The sequence below is a fragment of the Bison bison genome, unplaced genomic scaffold, assembly GCF_000754665.1.
Source record: "Bison bison bison isolate TAMUID 2011002044 unplaced genomic scaffold, Bison_UMD1.0 scf7180017864491, whole genome shotgun sequence".
In the NCBI taxonomy this organism is placed as follows: Eukaryota; Metazoa; Chordata; class Mammalia; order Artiodactyla; family Bovidae; genus Bison; species Bison bison.
The window spans coordinates 15548355-15567947 of NW_011495050.1; the positions used below are offsets into that span (position 1 = coordinate 15548355).

Below are 19593 nucleotides of genomic sequence, written 5' to 3' on the forward strand. Positions count from 1 at the left end.
GTTCGTGACATTGTACAGGAGACAGGGATCAAGACCATCCCCATGGAAAAGAAATGCAAAAAAGCAAAATGGCTGTCTGGGGAGGCCTTACAAATAGCTGTGAAAAGAAGAGAAGCAAAAAACAAAGGAGAAAAGGAAGATATAAACATCTGAATGCAGAGTTCCAAAGAATAGCAAGGAGAGATAAGAAAGCCTTCCTCAGCGATCAATGCAAAGAAATAGGGGAAAACAACAGAATGGGAAAGACTAGAGATCTCTTCAAGAAAATCAGAGATACCAAAGGAACATTTCATGCAAAGATGGGCTCGATAAAGGACAGAAATGGTATGGACCTAACAGAAGCAGAAGATATTAAGAAGAGATGGCAAGAATACACAGAAGAACTGTATAAAAAAGATCTTCACGACCCAGATAATCACGATGGTCTGATCACTCACCTAGAGCCAGACAACCTGGAATGTGAAGTCAAGTGGGCCTTAGAAAGCATCACTACGAACAAAGCTAGTGGAGGTGATGGAATTCCAGTTGAACTATTCCAAATTCTGAAAGATGATGCTGTGAAAGTGCTGCACTCAATATGCCAGCAAACTTGGAAAAGTCAGCAGTGGCCATAGGACTGGAAAAGGTCAGTTTTCATCCCAATCCCAAAGAAAGGCAATGCCAAAGACTACCGCACAATTGCACTCATCTCACACGCTAGTAAAGTAATGCTCAAAATTCTCCAAGCCAGGCTTCAGCAATATGTGAACTGTGAACTTCCTGATGTTCAAGCTGGTTTTAGAAAAGGCAGAGGAACCAGAGATCAAATTGCCAACATCTGCTGGGTCATAGAAAAAGCAAGAGTTCCAGAAAAACATCTATTTCTGCTTTATTGACCATGCCAAAGCCTTTGACTATGTGGACCCCAATAAACTGTGGAAAATTCTGAAAGAGATGGGAATACCAGACCACCTGATCTGCCTCTTGAGAAATCTGTATGCAGGTCAGGAAGCAACAGTTAGAACTGGACAGGGAACAACAGACTAGTTTCAAATAGGAAAAGGAGTTCGTCAAGGCTGTATATTGTCACCCTGTTTATTTAACTTATATGCAGAGTACATCATGAGAAACGCTGGACTGGAAGAAACACAAACTGGAATCAAGATTGCCGGGAGAAATATCAATAACCTCAGATATGCAGATGACACCACCCTTATGGCAGAAAGTGAAGAGGAACTCAAAAGCCTCTTGATGAAAGTTAAAGTGGAGAGTGAAAAAGTTGGCTTAAAGCTCAACATTCAGAAAACAAACATCACGGCATCCGGTCCCAACACTTCATGGGAAATAGGTGGGGAAACAGTGGAAACAGTGTCAGACTTTATTTTTCTGGGCTCCAAAATCACTGCAGATGGTGATTGCAGCCATGAAATTAAAAGACGCTTACTCCTTGGAAGGAAAGTTATGACCAACATAAATAGCATATTCAAAAGCAGAGACATTACTTTGCCAACAAAGGTCCGTCTAGTCAAGGCTATGGTTTTTCCTGTGGTCATGTATGGATGTGAGAGTTGGACTGTGAAGAAGGCTGAGCGCCGAAGAATTGATGCTTTTGAACTGTGGTGTTGGAGAAGACTCTTGAGAGTCCCTTGGACTGCAAGGAGATCCAACCAGTCCATTCTGAAGGAGATCAGCCCTGGGATTTCTTTGGAAGGAATGATGCTAAAGCTGAAACTCCAGTACTTTGGCCACCTCATGAGAAAAGTTGACTCATTGGAAAAGACTCTGATGCTGGGAGGGATTGGGGGCAGGAAAAGGGGACAACAGAGGATGAGATGGCTGGATGGCAATACTGACTCGATGGACGTGAGTCTCAGTGAACTCCGGGAGTTGGTGATGGACAGGGAGGCCTGGCATGCTGCGATTCATGGGGTCGCAAAGAGTCGGACACGACTGAGCGACTGATCTGATCTGATCTGATCTACAATTTTAAGGGGTTACCCTGGTGGCTCAGATTGTAAAGAATCTGCCTGCAAAGCAGGAGACTTAGGTTCAATCTCTGGGTTGGGAAGATCCTCTGGAGAAGGGAATGTCTACCCACTCCAGTATTCTCACCTGGAAAATTCCATGGACAGAGGAGCTTGGTGGGCTACAGTCCATGGGGTTGCAAAGGGTCAGACATGACTGAACAACTAACACACTACGCAATTTTAAATAGTATTCTAATGATGTAACATACCAAGAACTAAATGAAAAAAAAAAGGAGGGGGAGAAATCATAGGTATTATAGACTTGTGTGCATTTTCAAGAAATAAATTGTTTAAAGACAGAATGCAGTGAATCAGGAATGCTTAAACATGGTGGAAAAGATGCTCAATATGTGTACAATCCACTGTGAGATAAGACAGTAGAAACCAGACACTATGTACTTGTCCCATAGAAACATCAGTCAAGGGCCACTAGATTATCCTTCAGAGTGGCCTAAGATACAGCAGCTTTTGAGTCAGTGAGCAAAAAGAGAGACCATACACAGTAAGACAAACTAACTTAATATATTCCTCAACACTTACCTTCTATATCGGCTGTTGCTATTTTATGCTTAATTTCTTTCTGTGACACCTGTTGCATAGTCTCCCTTTGCTGTTTAGTTTGTTGCATGGAATGGGATTTCCAGAGTTTCCGTAGCTCTTCTACCTCAGTCTCTGAGTCCTGATTTTGTTCCCTTCCTTGTTTTCCTTTGTCGACAACTTGCTTTTGTTTTAATTCTATTGCTTCCCCACAAGGCATACTTTCTTTTTCAACTTCTTCTTGATGTAGTGAATTCTCATCAAGAGGAAAATCCTGGTTATCTTTTTTTATACCTGTGCTTTGTTCTTTAAGACCTGATATTTTTTGAAGATTATCTGCAGCCTGATCTCCTTCCTTAGTGGGCATTTCAAGATTATTTAAACCAGTTTTAAGAGAAAGAGTCCCAACTTCATTGGCAGTATGTCCAGAACCAGATTTTAAGTGATCAGGAGTACTAGCAGCCTCTGATATGACCGCTAAACACTCTACTCCGCTCTGAGTGATGGTCTGCACAGATTCTGATGACGCACCAGATGATTTATCGTGTCGTAGCTCATCCAAAGAAATAAGTTCCTCCCGAACAGGAGAGAGTTCTGATTCTGTGAACACATCTTCAGAAAGAGACTCCTCAGTGCTCCTAGGAGCAGTGCTGGCACTGTCATTAGCTGCATCACGGATTCTTGAGTCTAGTTCATCAGTATTACTTCTTGTCACTTTCTTTAAATGGCAGAAGTCCCTTCCTGATAACTGATCTATCTCTCTGTCAGTAAACAAAATTTAGAGTTATTATTTTTTAAATTATAGAATTTTATTTTCCACAAACTTAACACTGAATTAATATCACTAAAAAGGCTTTTCTAAAAGGACAAAGCATACATCTCTTAATAGCATACTAAAAAACTGATTCATATAGAACAAGTAATTAAGTTTCTGCATCAACTACTTAAGATATGGGAAATATCAATGTTAGATTTACTGAACTGATCTACCTGAAGAGAAGTTGAAGACACAACTTTTGGGTGAAGCTGTATTTCTAAACTAAAATTTACTCACTGATGAAATATGAAAAATAGGCTTAAAGTTTTGATTAAAATTTTGAATGGTTTAATAAAGCACATTGACTGATACTATGTACACACACATAGTGCTTATATAGATTTAAATAGAAATTAAACTAAAATAAATGACTCAAATGCAAAGCTAAAAATCAGCCTGAACAGAATCAAGGCAAAAGTACTTAGAGGAATTCTTCATGGTTCCAGTGACAACTCTTAACAATTCTAAGAGAACTTGTTCAGCTAACAGGTTAGATATTAGCTAGCTGAATGATTCATCGTTACTTCTAGATTTCCATGTTTAATGCCATTTGTAATATACAAGCACTAATGTTCAAAGGTTAGGTAGTGTAAGTTCTGCATGGAGGCCGTACAAACACTACAGCATGATATACAAATCAACAATTTAAAATGATGGCTAAAAACTAGTAAATGGAAACTACATAAGTTTTTAGTGGGAAAAGAATATTTATGCAAGTTTGAGGATAGAAAAGACTGGGAAGTAAGTTGACACAAAATTTATTGGTGACCTCTGGATGGTGAAGTTGGCTAACTCTTTTCCTCTTATTCTAGTATTTGATATTTTTATAATTGATACTTTTTAAAAAAGTATCAATTAGTTGAAGTCCAATTCCTATCTCTACTTTCCTTGCAATGATTGATTCACCTTAAGAAATCCAAGCATCTAGTCTGTGCTATTAAATATGTAACAGTGTCATCTACTGGTGATCGACTAAAACTGCACATAAGGTTCCTGAAAGAAAGTGAAGTGGGGCTCTTTGTAACCCCAGGGACTGCAGCATGCATGTCATGCTGCTCCATCCATGGGATTTTCCAGGCAAGAGTCCTGGAACTCAGCAAAAAGGTTTGAGACACTATCTGTAGAAGAGCCTTAGGTAAGAGATAAAATTAAGTAAATCCAACAGGACACAGATTTAGGTAAGTGTTGTAACTTTTTTTTTAATGTCAGTCATGCTGCTATTGTTCCTGAACAATACTTTCGAAATCAACTTCCCAGTAAAAGACTAGAGAAAACCAATAAAATCTTATACACCTCATTTTTACCATATATAACATTATTCTGCAAAACCACAGGACTCATTTATCTGATCTGTTGCCAGATATTTGTTTTTAATCAATTCATAAGGCAGGATTTAAATGTCTTTTTGGAATAATTTTTTTTAAATGTTTGGATCAAATAGATGGTCTTTCCAGGTGATGTTCTAAATGATAAAAAAAAAGTGGTTTACAAGAGGAAGAGTTCCACAGCATCTGTGTAGAATAGTTATGGACCATACCACATAATACTCAATAAAATCTCAAAGTATCCTAACACAAATGGAAAATCAGGGCAAGAGAAAATGATCTCACTCATGACTGACATAGCTATAATCTTAATTCTCTTTTAATCTAATCCTTCACTCCTTCACCTTTGTCTCACCTCTCTACCTGCCACTGTAATCTTTATTTGCTCAGACTGATTTTAGATGATGATATATTAAATAACTAATAGTAGAGGCAATCTTAGGAATAATCTGCACCTCTAAAGATGCTTTACCAAGCCAAAACAGTTATCTATTGGGGTGGCAGGTATAATGGACATTCTTAAATAAATGATTTTATTCTACCTTAGGTATTCTAACAATTTATGTAGTCTGCCTCAGAAACAAAAATAACTTTCTCTCTTTTGTAAGTAGTTCTATCTCACAAAGGTTAATTTTAAAACAATCATTATCAACTTTGTAGGTTATTACAGGGACAGAAATCTCAGTATCAGTTAAAGTGAAGACAGTTTTTAAACCGTTGACAAAGGAATGATAAATTATGAAGAAATAGAAAGAGGGAAGCTCTTCAGAGAAGGCAATGGCACCCCACTCCAGTACTCTTGCCTGGAAAATTCCATGGGCAGAGGAGCCTAGTAGGCTGCAGTCCATGGGGTCGCTAAGAGTCAGACCCGACTGAGCGACTTCACTTTCACTTTTCACTTTCATGCATTGGAGAAGGAAATGGCAACCCACTCCAGTGTTCTTGTCTGGAGAATCCCAGGGATGGACATGACTGAAGTGACTTAGCAGCAGAAGGAGGGAAGCTCTTTTCTATTTCAATTTTCTTCCTTTGTACTTTCCTATTCCTTTCTTTGTATACCTATCTTTTATTTTCTTCTTTTATTTATTATCCTTCCCTTTTCTCTCTGTCATTACTTTCACAGGCTGTGCTGACCTGTAACCTCACACCTGTTACCTGAAACACACAAAATCCATAACCAGTACATTCCAAGGTTAACTTTACACTTGTGCAATCTGTGGGTCTTCTCCCCTATATTTTATACTTTCCTGAGAGAGAAGGATGCAAACATATAAATCAGTAAATAAAAGACAAAGCTGCTCTAGTTTTATTAATGTCAGGTCTTTGCTCATGACCTCTCCCAAATCCCACACCCAACTCTCCAGACTCTTCTAAGGAAAATTTGAAAGGTATCCTTGATTACTGATATTACTTTAAATTACTAATAAAAATAACAGAATTATGAATTCTGTATCTGAAGAAAAAGGGCTGGTAAACACTGAATTAAATGAATACTACAGGTTATTTTTAAATATCAGGTTCTCTGATCAAATATGCAAATATCAATTTAAAACAATTCCTAACTATTCCAGTGCATAAAGAATAATCTTCTCAATACTATGTTTCATTACTGATAAAATGAAAAGCATCCATAATAAAACTACTAAAAGATACTTAAGAGTTATTAGACCAAGGTCAACTAACTAGATGAAATAAAACTGCAAAGGAGTATAAATATCACTCTTACATGGGTAAGGATTCCTTTATTTTGCTATCCAAAATTTCTTTGTACATTGCCGCTGACATCACCTCTTCCATTGGACACATGATGCCATATTCCTCACAGCCATTCTCTTGAACCAATGGGTCAGTTTTATGTGGATCAAACATTATATTATTTGGTGTAACTAGCAATACACCACTGACTGTGCCCTAAGATGAAAAAAGAAAATAATGTTTAATCTTCAAAGTTTACATTTCCAAAAATTATTTTAGATATTTTTACTGATTTTCTTCCCATGTTAAGCCACCTACCTTACACAAAAGTAGTACACTCAAGCACTATGGCATTCTCATGAAAATGTTTTTAATAATACCCAAATTTTCCCAGTAAATTCTCCTTGTTAGCAGGGCAAAGTACAAAGAATATTATATTCACCGTCAATCAGTCGAGTCAGGAATTAAAATCTGCAGCCTCAGTAAACTGTTGAGTTACATCAGCAAGATAATTGCAGTAGTGTATGGAGGACTTTACAGTTCTCCAAAGGCATGAGCCTTGTTTCACATTAATTTGCACACAACTTCTTGTGTTGTTCCCTCACCAAAGGTATCAAATAGTTTCATGCAGACAATGCAAGTTTAATAAATAATGTGCCTATAACCCAATCCACTATAAAAGGAAAATAGTATAATCTGTTTAAAGTATCTTTAAAAATAAGTCTCAACTTACTTAACTCTGCTAGCCTAGTTATGTGGCCTTGGGCAAGCACAGCCTCTGGGCTGTTTCTTCATCTGTAGCATAGGATAGATTAGATGACTTCTATGACTTCTAAGGCATATGGCATCTACTTTAATCATGAAAAGCTATGACATTTTAAATATATTTATATAAAATAGCAATACAAATATAAAGAATCCAACCCTCTAATCTTACAAATGAGCAAGCTGAAGTACATAAGAAGCTGATCCCACTAATATTAGCTAATATTTACTGAATGCTTTGTATGTACCATGCTTTATATATATTTTTTCCATTTCCTCTTCATAATTATAGTACTGAAATGAGAATAGAGGCAAGAAAATTAAATTTGAGAGAGGCTAGACAATTTGTTATAAATAATCAACAACACAGCTAACTAATAAGTGGCAGGACTAAGATCCCAAATCCAAAAAGTCCAATGCTTTATACTATACTCTCTCCACATTTGAGTTACAAACATTAATCACTCCAACTCAAGTACCAAAAATTCTTTAATCCCATACTATTTATCCATTTATTTATTTCTGAAGTACTGTTGATTTACAATGTTTCTTTGATTTCTGCATAAAGTGATTCAGTATTAGTAGGTGGGATCCTCTCATCTGGCCAATTAATAATGCCTGTTTTGACCCTGGTCATAGTATGAATTTTCTTCTAAACTACTCAAGCTCAATCAGAACAACAAGCAAAATTCAGCCAAGGAAAAAAAAAAAACAAACCTACAATTATAGGATGGATTTATGAGGTTAACATCAGGCTGTGGTCATTTCAGATTTAAGGCCCCCCCTTCCCATGGAAAGAGGAGCCTGGTGGGTTACAGTTAACAGGGGGTCACAGAGTCAGACACGACTGAAGTGACTTAGCACTTATTATCTTGAGAACAATTAAATTATGCTAAGGATAACCAGCCTAGTAACACTAGGAAATTGGACTGGGAGCTTTATGGACAGTGCCAATATATAATTTCCCTGAAAGATTAGTATAGAACAGACTACATCAGATGACCTGAGAATACACTGGGCTAAACCTAATAGAAGTTCCTGGCTTAATTCTAATTATGATCTTAATAATATTGCTAGCTATATTATTTGTACTTGGCCAGTTTTACAAGATTATTGTTTCTTACAATATCAAAGGTGTAACTGAACCTCCAATGAAAATAATGATGACTAGGTAATGTGAAGCAGTTGATCAAATACATAGTTCTGTATGGTATCAATGATTTTAATAGTGCAATTCTAGACATGGAAGGATAAAAGAAGAGGGATTACTTTCCTGGATCATAATTAGAAGACAGATGTCCAGAGATCTTTGACTATAAAGACCTAGTCCAGGAATAGCACACTGAATGGCCTATCAGCAAAATCATCACCTAGAAATGATTCCTAGCTATGTGGGATGGATGGTCATGAAATGCCTCCCAAAGTATGACTGAATTTAATACCATGATGGGGCCCTGTCAACTAACTGGCATTTGCCATGGGTGCTTGCCATCTACCTCTACAAAGATTAAACCGTGTGCTGCTGCAGCTGCTGACCTTCAACATCCCCTGAAGGAGTTTAGGGTGGAGAGTAGAAATGTGGCACTCTGCTCTGGGAAAACTGGTAGGGCAGGTCTTTAGATAGTTAGATATACTCAGGAGCTGATTTTATGAGCCAATTCTTGCATCTCTTCATATCGAGGAAAGCACTAAAATCCTTCATGGTGACAATTGTTTCCTATGACTAGGAGAAGCTTCACAAGACCAGTGGAAACTTCCTACCAAAAATTGTTGCTTGATTGCATGTATTCCCCCTTTACCAAAATCACATATATACTGTGCTTCCCCACTACCTATCTGAACAGTTTCTCAGAGCTATCTGAGGTGCTGTGCATGTTGTGCATTTTTTTAAGTCAACAGAGTTAATATATACATTCTTAATCCCATTTTCAAACTCTCATTTCGGAGCATGCAGGTTTAGTTGCTCCTTGAAAATCTGCCTGCTATCTCCCCCGTTCGATTCCTGGGTCGGGAAGATCTGCTGGAGAAGGCATAGGCTACCCACTCCAGTGGGAAGTCCAGTATTCTTGGGCTTCCTTTGTGGCTTAGCTGGTAAAGTATCCACCTGCAATGCGTGAGATCTGGGTTTGATCTCTGGGAAGATCCTCTGGAAGAGGGAAAGGCTATCTACTCCAGTATTCTGGCCTGGAGAATTCCATGGACTGTACAGTCCAAGGGGTTGCAAAGAGTAGGACATGACTGAGTGACTTTCACAAGACAAGACAAGAACGTGGAATCTTCCTGGACCGGGGATCAAACTTGTGTCCCCTGCATTGGCAGGCAGATTCTTAACTACTGGACCACCTGTATATTTTTTGGATGATGGCCCACACCAAGGCACATCATAATCAAATTGATCAGCAATTAAAAAAAAAAAAAACTGAAAAATAGGCAGAAGATTTAAACAGACATTTCTTCACAGAAGACACAGAGATGACCAAGAGATACCTGAAAAAAGATGCTCAAACTCCTAATTATTAGAGAAATGCAAATCAAAACATATAAGAAGATATCTCCTCACACCAGTCAGAATGACTATCATCAGAAAAATCTACACTGACTTCCCTGGTGGTCCAATGGTTGAAGAATCTGCCTGCCAACACAGGGAATACAAGTTTGATCCCTGATCCAGGAAGGTTCCACATGCTGCAGGGCATCTAAGCCTGCAGGCCCTACAGCCTGTGCTCTGTAACAAGAGAAACCACTGCAATGAGAAGCCTGTGCACCACGACTAGAGTAGCCCTTACTTGCTGCAACCAGAGAAAGTCCATGGGCATCAAGAAAGACCCAACACAGCCAAAAATAAGTAATTAAAAATTTAAAAAAATTTAATTAAAAAAATCTACAAACAATAAATGCTGGGGAGGGTGTGAAGAAAAGGGAACTCTCCTACACTACTGGTGGAAAGGTAAATTTGTATACTTAAAAGTTACTTAAAAAGCTACTTAGAAAGTTACTTACAAAGCTAAAAATAGAGCTACTCTATCATATAGAGCTCCAGTAATCCCACTTCTGGGCATATATCCAGAAAAAAAATACGGTTCGAAACGATACACACATCTCAATGTTCACTGCAGTACTGTTTACAATAGCCAGGACATGGAAGCATGCTAAATGCCCACCGACAGAGGAATGGATAAAGAGAACTGGCATATATATACAATAGAATATTACTCTGTCATTAAAAACAGTGAAATAATGCCAAATACACAACATGCATGGACCCAGAGACTTATCATATGAAGTCATGTAAATCAGAGAGTAAGGCAAATATGTAGTATCGTTTATGTGTGTAATCTAAAAAAGTTTATACATATGAATTTATTTACAAAACAGTAACAGACTCAGATTAAGAGAACAAACTCAGGGTTATCAGGAGTAAGGCTAGGTGGAGAGAAGAGATTGGGAGTTTGGAAATGACCTGTGCACACTACTATAATAAAATAGATAAACAGACCACAGTGGCCCAAAGGCAGCTAGAGGAGGAAGGTATTTGCCTTGCAGAGCAACTCATATCTGTGGCCACACAATCCACCTCCCCCACCAATTCCCACCATGTGTGTCCATTTGGCCACAGAGCCAGCAGGAAGCGCTGGGCTCCGGGCACTGAATGGGTGGCTACACCAGCCCGATGGCTGTGGCAGCCCTGTCTACGGGCCTTGTGGTGCAGCTGTCATGCCTGGCCTCGACCCATGGCTAGGCACCTTCCCTTTAGCAAGGGACCCACTTGCACGCTGATAACCTTCTTTGACCTGGCCTGGTAGCTATATATTATCTTCCCCTACTTCTAAGTCGTGGAGTCAGTGATTCTCAACATCTGCCTGCATCTACATATATAGAGCAACTAACTTTGGGGCACTGAGGTTGGGGGAGGCAGCAGGATGGCTGACCTCCACCCCCAGCTCACCTCCTCTAGAGCAAAGTGACCAGCTCACCTCAGGCACACACACCTGCTGGCCTGTCCTGCCACTGACCTATATTTTCATGTAAATTGGTGACTAGAAATCATTATTCGTGGAAAGCTTGCAATATAACCAAAAAGTCTAAGATATAATGAGAAGTTGAATCTCAAGGAAATAGCTAATTCAAGGAACAGAATTTAACTTGAAAATCCTCAGAAATAGCTGCAAAGCTCTTGCATACATAAAACAAAAGACAGCACAAACAAAGGGAAGTGACACTGAGCATCCTCCCCACAGGGCATCCAATGGGGAAAAAAGGAAAAGTTACTAACGACTTCAGTGAAGATAAAATGTACAAAAATGGTCCAAATAGGAAGCAAATCTTCCAAATTAGAAAAAAGAAGTGAACAGACTTCCAACTGAATAGAGTCAATTCTAGTCAATAGATGGATAAAGTTAGAAGCTAATCACATTATCTGGAAAACACACATTTCCTCATCCCAAAAGAAAAAACAAGGGCAAACAGAACCTACAAAGAAAAACAAACATTTCAAACTGTACAAGGAGAGCATGCTTCAAATATGAAGCAACATCAGATGTAACTGTTTTTCAACCATTGCCTGGAGAGTGAGAAAGGGAGTCTGAACACTGGCACATGTGGATCAAGACTCTGCAGTCACGGAAAATCCAATCATAGTGCTCAACTCTGCTATTCAGTCAACAGTGTTTAGATAATCATTACAATGGAAATATTAGTTATGGCTTTTCATTTTTAGAGTAAATCTCTAGGCAAAGCAGGGAAGACTTAATTATGGTCACAGAACAGAATGGGAATATTAACCAACTTTGACAAGTACAGGCAACAAGTTGGCAGGTAGAGGGGAGGAAACGGAATAGTGGTGTTATTCTCCTTAACAAGGAAGTTCAGATACTGTCTCTAGTTGAAAGGGTAAGACAAATTTAAAGTTATATTATTAAAGTGAATATATTTAGTGAATATAAAGTGGTTATATTTTTAAAGTGAATAAGGTAACAAACAGAAGAGTTAAAAATAGTTGACACAACCATATGTGGGAGGGGGCATAGAAAAACCAAGGAAATAGTAGAAAGTCAGTAGAAAATGCCTCATGTCATCAAGTTAAGAAACATTAAGAAAAGCATATTATTAGGAAAAATGGAGTTAACCTCTAAACAGACATATATAAAAGTTTCTACCTCTGGGTTGGGAAAACAAAAGTTGAGAAGGGTGGGCATGGATCTACTGCTTTTCATTATATGCCCTTTTGTACTAGTTGATCTTTTAAAGTCCTTTATATGCAAGTATTAGATTAAAAAATTAAAACTTAAAAAAAAAAATAAGATAGCTAAAGCCCTACTGTATAGAACAGAAAATAAGCAAATGAAAAAATGCTCAATATCACAAATCATTAGGGAGGTATAAATTGCATTACCATTAAAGACCAACAAGCATAACTAAATTCTAAAACACTGACAATAGGGAGTTCTGGTAAGCATATGGAGCAACAGCAACTCTCAGCAACTGCTGGCAGTAAAACAAAATAATGCAGCCACTTTGAAAGGCAGTTTGGTAGTTTCTTACAGAGCTAAACCCAGTCTTACCACATGATCTACCAATCACACTCCTTAGTATTCAATCAAAGGAAGTAAAAATATATGTATACACAAAACCTGCATATTCATGTTTACAGCAACTATATTCCTTAAGTGTCTAAACTTGAAAGCAACCAAGATGTCCTTCAGTAGGTGAATGGATAAACTGTTGTACAGTCACAGCAACAAAAACAAGTCGTCAAGCCATGAAAAGACATGTTGTTCAGTCCCTAGGTCATGTCCTACTTTTTGTGACTCCATGGACTGTAGCCTGCCAGGTTCCTCTGTCCATGAGATTTTCCAGGCAAGAATACTGAGGTGGGTTGCCATTTCTTTCTCCAGGGGATCTTCCCGACCGAGGGACTGAATCTGCGTCTCCTGAATTGGCAAGCGGATTCTTTAGTGCTGAGGCAGCAGGGAAGCCCATGAAAGACATGGAAGACTCTTAAATGCATGTTGAAAGAAGCAAGTCTGAAAGAAGCAAACTTCAGGATTCTATAATAACTGTATGACCCTGACAAACTGAAAAACTATGGAGATAATAAAAAGGTAAGTAGTTTCCAGGGGTTCAAAGAAAAGGATGGATGAACAAACAGAGCACAGAGGATTTAGGGGGCAATGAAACTATTTTGTATAATACTGCAATGCTCGATACACATCATTATACAGTTCTCAAAACCCGCAGAATGTAGGACACAAAGAGTGAATTCTGATGTAAACTATGGAATTCCACTTTAAGAATAAGACAAGAGAGAAACCATGTTAACACTAACCAAAAGGAAGGTGAAGTGACTACATCCGTAACAATCAAAGCAGATTTCACAGCAAAGACTATTACCAAGAATAAACAGTTTTTCATCATAATTAAACAAATCAATTCATCTAGACAATTTAAGAATCCCAAACATTTTTGTACGTAAGCACAGCATTTCAAAATAACAAAATAAAAACTGATAGATGAGGAGGGGAAAATAGACAAATCCACAATTGTAGAGGTATTTCAACATCCTTCAGTCAATAATTAATAAAACAAAATCAGTAGGGATACAGAAAAATAACACTCAACTTGACATAAGTGATATTTATAGACTACTTCTCCCAATAACAGTTGAATACATATTCTTTTCAAGTACACATGTAACATGTATCAAGATTTACCACACTGTGGACCATAAAACATTAAGTTTTCAAATAGTCGTCATGTTCTCTAACCACATGGTGGAAAAACATTAGAAATCAGTAACAGAAAGATATCTCAAAAAACTCCAAGTAACAAAGAAACTAAACTAAGAAACTTCTGCATATTCCATGGGCCAAAGAATAAATAGAGAGAAAGTAATGAATAAAAATACAACATATCAGAACTGTGGATGTAGTTAAAACAGTACATGGGGGAAATTTATAGCACTAAACATCTATCTCAAATACTCATAATTTATGAATTACAGCTATAAAGAAATGGTTTTCATGTGTGACTTCTCAAGTCAGTAGTATCATACGGTACTTACTTTCTAGGAAATACGTGGATTTCTTCTGAACACTGTGGTACTTTTACTAATTTCCTTTGAATATCACAAGTTCTCTGCCTTAGAAAATCAACAATTGTGACAGATAAAACACAGATTCAAACTGGATTTGAATTCTGGCCAGGATAGAGAAACCCTGCACTTGCTAACCTTTTCTTAAAAAGTTTCTTTTTTCCCCTGTGGTGAAGGAACATTTAGTCACTAAGTCATGTCTGATTCTTTTGCAACCCTATGGTCTCCAGCCCACCAGGCTTCTCTGTCTATGGGTTTCCCAGGCAAGAATACTGGAGTGGGTTGTCATTTCCTTCTCCAATGGTGAAGGAAAAGAACTGCCTATTTCACAAGCTTATTTTACAATGATCACCAGGTGCTGATGCTGATGACTAAAAATATAAATGCAAACTGTCATATTTTACTAGTAGAAAATGATTAAAAGTTTTTCTAAAGTGCTATTCCTTACCTTGCCACTGGTAATATATCTGCAATTAATTTTAAGAAATTTCTCAGTAAATGCTTCTTCCTCCTCAGAAGTTGAAGATACAACTCGTACAGGTCGAATAGCAGTAAAAGCAGATGAGGGAGTTGGTTCTTTTGGGTGGACTACATCAGGAGTCTTTAAAAAAAAAAAAAAAAAAGATAAAGGCATTTCAGTGAACTAAATAAAACTAAGCACATTATTAAAGCCAAATGAATAGCTTTCCTCAGTAAGTACTTTTCCTTCTCATCATATTCTGGAGATCAGCTCAAAATGTTTTTATTATTTTAAAAAAGGGAAAACAGTCACTTTTTTTACATTTGGAAAAGATCTCCAGCACAGCTTAAACTTGTATTTTCAATTACTTCTTTAATGAGAATATATTTATAGAATGATTTTTTTACATATATATACACACACACACACATATATAAATCATCATGAAAATGTTGAAAACCATCTCTTCTATATTGCCACCCTAAATATACACAATACACACATACACATTCAGTTGCTCCTGAATTGAATGACTGGTCCTGATCATTTAATAAGTTCCTCAGGTGTTGGGACAGAGAAAATGTGAGTGCTTGTCTATGAACCTAGGAATTCAGCAGAATCCATTCAGTGAAGAACTTTTTAAAATTTCAAGCTATAATGAGTTTATCAGTAACATTTTACAAGGTATTAATTAGTTAGATCATAGGTTCTTAACTTTTTTGATGCCATGGAGCATTTCCACAGTGAAGCCTATAGACTTCCTTTACAGAAGGGAATTTTTTTTTGAATACTTAAAATAAATTACAAAGAAAAACAATTGTATTGAAACACAATTATCAAAACACTTTTTAATTGGATATATAGGTATCTATGATTCTTTATTAATACATTAAATAAAAAAGATCTAGAGATGACTCTTATAATGATAATTTTGAAGCACATGGCCATAGACAACATTCTGTGATATCTACAACAATACTAAATTGATTTGAAAATATGTGAGTTCTGCTGGGGACAAAGTCACAGGTATGTCTGGTGCTTTTCTGTAGATTACTGCTTATATTCCTAATACTCAAAAACGTTAGATTTCACTTAAAATTTTTTATATCCAAGTTCAAAGAACTCATAGTTCTCTCAAAGATCAGTATTATGTACAAAAATAAGACGATTAGACAGGTGCCTTTTAATTTCTGTTTTAAGGAAAAGACCGATGCTGGGGGGGACTGGGGGCAGGTGGAGAAGGGGACAACAGAGGATGAGATGGCTGGATGGCATCACTGACTCGATGGGCGTGAGTCTGAGTGAAGTCCGGGAGTTGGTGATGGACAGGGAGGCCTGGCATGCTGCAATTCATGGGGTCGCAAAGACTCGGACACGGCTGAGCTACTGAACTGAACTGAACGAAACCATTTCATGTTTTATGAGTAAATTCACAATAACTTATAAAATAGCTTTCATATAATAGCAAGGTTCTTCAGAGTTTTGAACTAAAACCTGCCACAATGTAATTAATACCCAATAGTTATGACTTGTCCTTTTGAAATAATTAACAAGACTGCTTCTTCGTCAATCTCACAGACTCTTATATACTTGAAAAGAGCTACCAAATTTTAATGTAACTTTTCCTACTCTAATAAGTAGATCTAATTTCTTAAGCCTATATGAGGAAAGAATTTTTAGAATTCCTTTCTAAATTTCATATGCCCTTCCTAAAATGGAGGGTTGAATCCCAAGCACTTGAGCAGATATTCAACAGATATTTTTCAAGACAGACCAGATAAGAACACTATAAAACAACTACATTTAATATACTATAGCTTATTTTTTAAAAATCTAAAATGAAATTGCATTTTAATGCTGCATGACATTGTAAATCATTATTATCAATTTTTTCATTTTATGATGCAAATTATTAACTTCACATTCATCCTATTGTGTCTGGCAGAACTGTATCTAAGAGTTTTGTATCATATATAAATTCATTTAGCACAAATGATAAATAAGGGAATTAATAATAATATTAATTGGAATCTTTATATTTAAGTATTATTAAAACCATAAGACATATACTATTGCCTTAATTTACTTTTATTTATTTTTTCCATTACCTTAATTTTTGAGCAAACTTATACTTGGCTAAATTCAGTAACTTGCCCAATGAGTAAGATGAAGCTGAGATGAAAACCCACAGTGCCAAAAAATCAACTAGTGAGCTTAACTAGAATACTATGTACTTTCCATTTCAAATATTTTTCTAAATGACTGTGCACAGGGGGAAAAAGTTAATACAAAGACATCAGAAAGTCCCCTGCAAGTTGGCACAAAACTACAAATAAAGTTTGTGATGTTGTTCACTTACTCTCAAATCAGGTGACAACATCATCTACTATATAACCATATTATTCACAAAAACTGTATGTACCTTGTTACACTGTCAAATATTTCCCTTAAAAATAAGACCTTATAGAACAGTTTGCTGTTGTTACATCACAGTCTCAAATTCTATTATACAACTCAGTATCATTAGCAATTCCGATTTGTCAATGTAATCCTATTAAAAATAACACAGATTAGTTTAACAAATGCTTCAATTATAACACAAAAGAGTATTTCTTTAAAAGAAATCAAAATTGTTTGGAGGAATCTTAATCAGAATCCATTTTAACTTACATACATACTGATACAAAGCATCAGCATCTCTGTATTTCTGTGAATTTACAAATTCTGTTTCTTAATAAGGTGATTTTGAGGCTTATTTGACTGCTTTCTGAAGCTTCTTTCTGCAATTTCGCTTTAGCCACTAGGGATGGAAAGGTTCTTAAAAATATAGAATTAAAAATTATCAAGCCTCAATAATCACTTCAATTGTTCAAATGTGCAAAAGCAAAGCAATTTTATGACAAGTGACCCAAAAAGGCCATCTTTTTTTCTGTACAATATGATTAAGTATTATATAATTTGTAGACTATTATTATAAATCATTATCATAAGCTAATTAGCAACTACAAACTCTCCTTTTCCCATGCTGCCTTGGCTTTATTGAGGTTTTGCTCTTTAGTGACTGAAAATATGTAGAAATGTTCTCTGGTAACACATAGGTTAAGGTATATAAAATTTGAGGAGGAAAAGCCATACAAGGCACAGAAATACCAACATTTTATTTCATACAACATAATATAATCTAAAAGAAAATGTTATTTTTAAAGCAATGTACATTTCTTAACCAGTAAATATGATGAGTATCATTTATTTTGTATAAATTATGTTTAACTATCACTCTCAGAATTTATTTAAATTCCACTTCTTAAGAATTTGAGGCTTTTAAATCCAACATGCAGAATAAAATACAATACAAATAAAAAACAAAAATATTAGAGTGAAGAAAAACTTAAATGCAATTTTATGTGCTGTACTTGGGGTTTGGATCTGGCTTTGAACTTTTTAGCAACCAGGTTAAAAAGCAAAGAAGAATCAGTTTTTAAATTCTTTATGAAAACAATGCTCCCATTCAGAATCTAAAGAAACCTCTTACTCAGTAATTTAACTATTTATTTGTGATGTTACAAATAAAGAGATTTCTTCTATATAAAGAACTGCTTTCCCAAAATCTACATAAATACTAAGTCCTACTATGAAGTTCTGTTTTCACATATTTCAAATATAAAATTTTGTTCTAAGACTATAAGACTAAGTTATAATTAGAGCACCATCATTTAAAAAGCACATATTAAAAATTGTAACTCCTGGTTTTTAAATTAAGTTTAAAAGCACCAAAGCTAAATTATACTATACAATATATAGATAATATACAATTCATGTGTTATTTATACATTTGGCATTTACAGCATTTATAGTTATTTAATTTCATGCAAAGATGAACTCGATAAAGGACAGAAATGGTATGGACCTAACAGAAGCAGAAGATATTAAGAAGAGGTGACAAGAATACACAGAAGAACTGTACAAAAAAAGAGCTTCACGACCCAGATAATCATGATGGTGTGCTCACTCACTTAGACCCAGACATCCTGGAATGTGAAGTCAAGTGGGCCTTAGAAAGCATCACTACGAACAAAGCTAGTGGAGGTGATGGAATTACAGTGGAGCTACTTCAAATCCTGAAAGATGATGCTATGAAAGTGCTGCACTCAATACGCCAGCAAATTTGGAAAAGTCAGCAGTGGCCACAGGACTGGAAAAGGTCAGTTTTCATTCCAATCCCAAAGAAAGGCAATGCCAAAACATGCTCAAACTACCGCACAATTGCACTCATCTCACACGCTAGTAAAGTAATGCTCAAAATTCTCCAAGCCAGGCTTCAGCAATATGTGAACTGTGAACTTCCAGATGTTCAAGCTGGTTTTAGAAAAGGCAGAGGAACCAGAGATCAAATTGCCAACATCTGCTGGATCATGGAAAAAGCAAGAGAGTTCCAGTAAAACATCTATTTCTGCTTTATTGACCATGCCAAAGCCTTTGTGGATCAAAATAAACTGTGGAGAATTCTGAAAGAGACGGGAATACCAGACCATGTGACCTGCCTGTTGACAAACCTATATGCAGGTCAGGAAACAACAGTTAGAACTGGACATGGAACAGACAGGATCCAAACAGGAAAAGGAGTACGTCAAGGCTGTATATTGTCACCCTGTTTATTTAACTTATATGCAGAGTACATCATGAGAAACGCTGGGCTGGAAGAAGCACAAGCTGGAATCAAGACTGCCGGGAGAAATATCAATAACCTCAGATGTGCAGATGACACCACCCTTATGGCAGAAAGTGAAGAGGAACTAAAAAACCTCTTGATGAAAGTGAAAGTGGAGAGTGAAAAAGTTGGCTTAAAGCTCAGCATTCAGAAAACAAAGATCATGGCATCTGGTCCCATCACTTCATGG

General features: G+C 36.6%; 1 protein-coding gene across 11 annotated transcripts in view; it reads right to left on the reverse strand.

Annotated features, from left to right (window-relative positions):
* The window catches only part of OXR1 (oxidation resistance 1), a 446019-nt gene that overhangs the window by 48518 nt on the left and 377908 nt on the right, over positions 1-19593 (reverse strand). For all 11 annotated transcript variants that reach the window (XM_010863467.1, XM_010863466.1, XM_010863474.1 and 8 more), the window contains 3 exons: positions 14684-14836; positions 6412-6596; positions 2547-3304 (listed from right to left, as the gene is read on the reverse strand). In XM_010863467.1, coding sequence (XP_010861769.1) covers positions 2547-3304; positions 6412-6596; positions 14684-14836 — 1096 coding nt within the window. The remainder of the gene's footprint in view (positions 1-2546; positions 3305-6411; positions 6597-14683; positions 14837-19593) is intronic.